This window comes from Magnolia sinica, chromosome 2 (genome assembly GCF_029962835.1).
Source record: "Magnolia sinica isolate HGM2019 chromosome 2, MsV1, whole genome shotgun sequence".
Lineage (NCBI taxonomy): Eukaryota > Viridiplantae > Streptophyta > Magnoliopsida > Magnoliales > Magnoliaceae > Magnolia > Magnolia sinica.
The window spans coordinates 128,493,937-128,500,062 of NC_080574.1; the positions used below are offsets into that span (position 1 = coordinate 128,493,937).

A 6,126-nucleotide genomic window follows, 5' to 3' on the forward strand; every position below is an offset into this window, starting at 1 on the left:
TTATCCATCAGTCACTTTATTTCTGATTATATTAGAATTTATTTCTATTTTCTATCTCTACTTGTGGATTTGAGAAATCTCATTGAGGAGTCCAGAGAAGCTCCGGAGTAATCATCCCTTGAGGAATACTGTGCTCGAGCTCATCACGTCCATCCCCTGCGTCACCCATGATCCAACGGCAACAATATCCATATGATAAATGACATATAAAAAAAGGCTTACCTAGGTCAAATAAGCTCTATGTATCAGTATGAATAGTCCATTTACTGGACCCCACTTTGAAAAACATGCCCCAAATGGCCATTTTTATCAGATGATGTCAACCGTGCTCATTCATTGCCTGACAAACTGGTGCTTATAAAAGGAGAGGCCAATTTTTGGAAGATTGGCATCCTCAGATCACCATAAGATTTTCATGGTGGCCCATAAATAGTGGGCAAACATAATGGGTGATCCAGATGAATGATTAGACTGTCCACACATTGTGCAGTCTTAAATTGCACCAATAACAAGTCAGGAATTCTTGTCAATCATAACATGGCGTAGGCCCTGGATTGAATAATCTGGGGCGTTCAAAATAAATAAAGAGATATATTTTTTTTATTAATTACAGAGCACCAAAGGTGCATATTTCATCTTCAAAATTACAGTTGTCCACATATTTTCTTGAGAAACCTGGGGCTACTTCTTCAACGGCCCCAACTATTACAACTAATCATGAATAATAATTAATTGTAAAAAAAGGGACATGGATTTGTACTCTGCCGTACTACCAAATGGATTGATGGAAGTGATGGGGTCCACCCGTATAGTCCAATTGTATTAACATGTGGGTCCATTCTTTCCACTATAATGACTTAATGGAGTAACTAATTTGGTAGACCTGCGGAGTATCTTCCTTTATTCCCTAATGATTGGAGAAATTACAGATGTCGTGAAAAGACCCATTTACCCCTCTCTTTTTTCTTATATTTTTTTTACTTGAATTCAAGTGAAGCCCATGACCTTGGGTGCAAATCTCATCAACCTGTCCAAAGCGTTGGGCAAGAACTTCCTTGAAAACAAGAAGCAAATCCTAGTCTTCTCCCCATTGTACTCGCACTCCCTACCACTCCTCATCCACTCCAGCAGATCAACGGTCACCTCGTTCCTGCTGAACCTGGCCGGGTGAGGCCCACCCTTTCTCCAGTCAACCCAAGTCAATCCCCTGTTTGAATTATTCTCTCCAAACCTCATGCTCACAAAAGTTGGTATGTAGTGCTCATCCACATAGCATGCGGGCTTGCAGTGCTTCTGGAAGACCGGGTAGTATGTTCGATCGGCGACTATCTCGATCGCGAGGCTGCGGTCCATCCCGAACCACTGTGAGCCCTTCCGCCATTGGTCGGGCCTGATGGTCGGGTTCATGCGGCGGCTGTAGCGGCCACGACCATTGGGGCCCGGATCATCATAGGACTCAACAAAGGTCTTGGTAGAGTTGGTGAGGTAAGAATAGATGGTGGAGAAGTTGAAGAGGGGTATGCATGACTCCGAGAGGAGGACGAAACGCTCGTTAGAGAAGTCGAGGAGAGCGTTGGATAGTAGGCGGCGTTCGGCTTCAATCATGGTGAACTCTCCCCATCGCACTTCCTGCATCAAACCAAGAAGAAAGTGGACCGCACATAAGAAAACTGAGGTTTAAAAATGTTGGTCAGTGTTGTATATTCAACACACAAGTGTGGCCCATAGATTGAGCAACTGGCCTAATTTTGAACTAGGCCACATGCAAGGTGAGGATCCGTATTCGGAAGAAAATGGTTGTGGTAGTATCAGAGATGGGCCTAGCCCAATCAATTCCATGTCCAGCCCAGAAGCAAAAGACATGAGCCCAGGCCCATATCTGCATGAAATGGCCCACCATCCAAAATACGGCACACCAATGTTGAATGAATATTTGGCTTGTTCAACCCATAGTCAGATGCAGGCCCAACTCCAGCCCAATTGATTACATGTTTACCACTCAGAGCTTGGATTCAATCCATGGGACTCAATCGCGAGGCTCAACCCAAACCTAGCTGATGTGGTAGTTTGGCTTAGGCCAAGCATAACCCGCCAAGCGCATTTGCAACCTTGTAGAAAATCATACAAGCAAAGCTTTAGAGAGGAGAGGTTTTTTTTTTTTTTTTAATAAAAAAATTATTTTAATTTTAATTTTATTTTAAAGGGGAATAGAAAAAGAGAGAAAAGGACTAAAAGACAACTACTATTTTAGTTAAAAAGTAAGAGAAGGTAGAGAGTTTTATCCTAACCCTTAAACAGCAGAGTTCCTAATCCTACTAACACTAGAGGGAGTTAACCCTGCATGTGATTAGCATTTTCCTTGGCAGGTTGGGGTGGGTTGAGGGTCAATGTCAGCCCAACTAGCCTCAAGACCAACCTGAATTCTAACCTAAGGTGCTTAACATGAACCCAACCCAAAGTCCTCTATACTAAACCCAACTCAAATTTGCTCAACTCAAAGCCAACCTGAATTCAAATTGGGTTTGTGTTTTCAAACCTGGACCCAACCTGAATTCAAATTGGGTTTGTGTTTTCAAACCTGGACCCAGCCTGAGGACCTTGACTATCTAACCCAACCTGGCCCAAATCAGGTTGGGTTAATACGGCTCGGATTGACCCAAACCAAGTTGCAGCTCTTCATGGGAAGAGAGAATGATAGGAGTAAAAAGAAAACAAAAGCTGTGGCTGTGAAAAATCAAGACAAGGAGCATAAAACCCCTTTCCAATGAACTTCCAAGATAACCCTCCTATTACATTACAAAGTTGTAACCTTCACGCGTTTTGGTTGTCCACCTCTTTTTTTTTTTTCAAATGTATGTGATGCTTTCTGGCTTATGATTTAAAAGGCTAGTCAAGACGATACACACATTTTCGATGAAACAATCAAAATGCATTAAAACATGTTAATAAATGTTTATAAATACCTATCTATCTCAAGTACAGGCTTATAATTAGCTGAATCGGGAGCTTTTAAGTGTGGCTGACAATGGCCTAATGGCCCATCTGCTAACACTAGGTGGGAATGGTTTTTCTTTCTTTCCTTTTTTTTTTTTTTTTACCCCAGAGGAGGTTATATATATATATATATATATATATATATATATAGAGAGAGAGAGAGAGAGAGAGAGAGAGAGAGAGAGAGAGAGAGAGAGAGAGAGAGGAATGGTCAGCTGCGCACCAGTTATCACGAATTCTGGTAAGAAATTTCTGAGAACTCATTTCTAGTGATATGAGCTCAAAATCCGAACTGTCCACCTAATGCAGCCCCCCCTGAAACCCTCGGGGCCAACTTTTACCCTGATCCAAGTGGACAGTTGAATTGACATTTACCCGTGTAATATGGATATTCAAACTAATGGTGATGGGGGCACATCCAAACGCTCCTAAAATATCTAAATATTTTAGTACCAAAATATTTTGTGTAGTAAATTATTAGAGTATATCCTTTACACTTTTGCTTCCACCTTGGCAAATTTCGTGCAATAATGGGGCAGTTCAGGTGGGCAAAAGTCATGCTAAGCCCAACCCACCTATTGAGATGGGTCAATTTTCTGCCCTAAGCTCAATTGGAGACAAGATAAACTCCGCCAAAGTTCTGCTTTTTGGTGGGTTAAGATGGTTAACCCATGAACTAACCCAACTTATGCCAATCCTATCTACAACCTTCCATTTCAATTAACGTAGTGGGTTCATGGATGAGAAAAAGAAATTACCATAATTTTCTCATGAATAGCCTTGAGTACATCCACAAGGAGAGAGATCTCTACAAGTAGAGATAAAAATTGATAATATTAATGAAAAGTGGTGCTTATAACATATCCTGTGTGCTTATATAAGCAAAGAAACACTAGATCCTAATACAATTTTAGTATTTAGCTTTTCATAATAGTAAAAATGATAAAAAATTGTAAATAAAAATCAATTACACTTGGACTTTTCAAATCATTAAAAATATCAAAAACAAAACTTCAAAAAATTTGTAAGCTTTAGCTTTATTTCCCCCTTTTAAAAGGGGTATGCTTAGCCTATACAGTAGTGTAGCTCAAGGGTGATGATCAAGGGCCCCGATAGCAAACTACTGTAGTGGACCTTCCTCGAAGGAAGTTAATTTAATATCATGTGAGTCGGCCTTATATGTGAAATATTAAATTGATACGAGTTGATGATATGCTTGATCTTAGTCAAAATGATTGAATTTTGCAAGGCTTATTAGAAGCCAAAGAATCTTGGGTGATTTGTCCAGACACAGGGCTCATTATAGTTTTTCAATGGTATGTTATATACGAGTATACGTTTAGACTGTTTTTGCCAATTAAAGCCCCTCTAGTGTGAATTTATGCAATCTTGGTCCTCTATTTAGCTGTCCTCTACTTGTCCTTCATCACCATAACTTCCGTGAAAGAGGGTTGATGTCCCTTAAAATCCAAACCCCAAATCAGTAGGAGAAAAGCTGAGCTAATATGATTGTGATGATGGTACCAATTGTTATATCTCATTTATGCATTATGTGAATGTAAGACTCTATTATGTGGGCCATACATGATTATCAATTTAAATCTGACCGTTGGATTATTTAGATTGAGTAATTCATTGGACCCCACTATAGTTGTGAATGTATGCAGGTCCCTCACATCAGAACCGTTCATCCATTGGTTAGCGGTTGCCATTGTGGATGTCCTATGTCAAAAATTGTACTAATTGTATGGTACAAACCATCCAGTGGGATGGCTTTGGATGCTTAGGAACCATCTGATCATCATGGGCTATGGAAAATCTTTGATGGGGCGGCCATCAGATGAACATTGTGGATCATGTATGCACATGCATGTGTAAGTATCAATGCAATTTATTCGAAAACCATCGCCCCACCCATTTGATTGAGACTCTTGAAGAAACCAATTTAATACTATCTAAGAATTTTATAAAATAAAATTAAAAAAATTAAAAAAATTAAAAAAATTAAAAAAAAAAAAAAAAAAAAAAAAACTCTTAAATCAAAATCTAATATATGTGGTTAAATTTTAGAAAAATATGCAGTAATCTGACCTTGCTTGGGATACTTCGCCCATGAAAAGCTGAATTTTCAGGCACCGCTTGGTTGAAAGATGGATATGCATGCACATAAATTGAGTATAATCCGTCATTCCCTTCGAAGAATTTCTCCCACAGTGGTGCCATAGGCAGTAGGCCCCTTGTCAAGAACATGAAAGCAACCTTAGGTGTATGTTTGAATGGGAAATCGGGCACTCGTGGGACCATTGATGCTCTCCAGAGCAACTCCTCATCTGACATATCGTGCATGAGGATGCGTGGCTCCACGTAATCTTTGAGTCCGATGCGCTCGCCGCTGTGGGGCCCATGAGATGGTGGTGGTGGTAGTGAGGAGGAAGGTAGGAAGGAGAATTGGGTTGTTATTAGATTGAGTGAAAAGCTTTTGAGATGAAAACTAACTATGATTCCAAAGGCTAAACCAAAGCTAAAGAGGAAGAAATGAGAGAGATAGTTTAGAGGTTGTAAATGAGAATTGAGGAGTTTTGTGAATGAGGGAGATGACCGTTCTTGTTCTTGTTGATTCTTCATGGTTGTATTCTCTATTATTTTTCAGCTATGAATGTTGTGAGAGAGAGAGAGAGAGAGAGAGAGAGAGAGAGAGAGAGAGAGGTAGTGGTAGAGGGAGAGGGAGAGGGTGAGGGAGGGAGGGAGGGAGGGAGGGAGGGAGGGAGAGAGAGAGAGAGAGAGAGAGAGAGAGAGAGAGAGAGAGAGAGAGAGAGAGAGAGAGAGAGAGTCTTTGATGAATATGTGTGGAGAATGGAATATGAACTATATATGTGTAGGGATTCAGATTGGATACTTAGACCCAAACGCGTAGACCTTTGAAAGAGAGAGAAGAAGGCTGAGAGAGGCTTCGTTTGTTGCGAAACCTACACTAGATTCCAAAAACCGGCCCTCCTCTTTGACCAGTATTTGGCGGTCTGAGGGGGCGGTCCATGTTTTAGAAGAACTTTTGAATATACTCTGGCAGTTTTAAGAGTTCATACACATGCCCTGAGAAATTGTACACATATGTATCTTATTAATTAAATTTGA

General features: G+C 40.3%; 1 protein-coding gene across 1 annotated transcript; it reads right to left on the reverse strand.

Annotated features, from left to right (window-relative positions):
* Positions 1 to 579: 579 nt before the first annotated feature.
* Positions 580 to 5,733, reverse strand: LOC131237620 (glycosyltransferase BC10-like). Its single transcript, XM_058235488.1, has 2 exons — positions 5,086 to 5,733; positions 580 to 1,629 (listed from the first exon to the last, which is right to left on the reverse strand). The coding sequence occupies exons 1-2, from the start codon at positions 5,617 to 5,619 to the stop codon at positions 988 to 990; spliced, it is 1,176 nt and encodes a 391-aa protein (XP_058091471.1). The 5' UTR covers positions 5,620 to 5,733; the 3' UTR covers positions 580 to 987.
* Between the last annotated feature and the right edge of the window lie 393 nt (positions 5,734 to 6,126).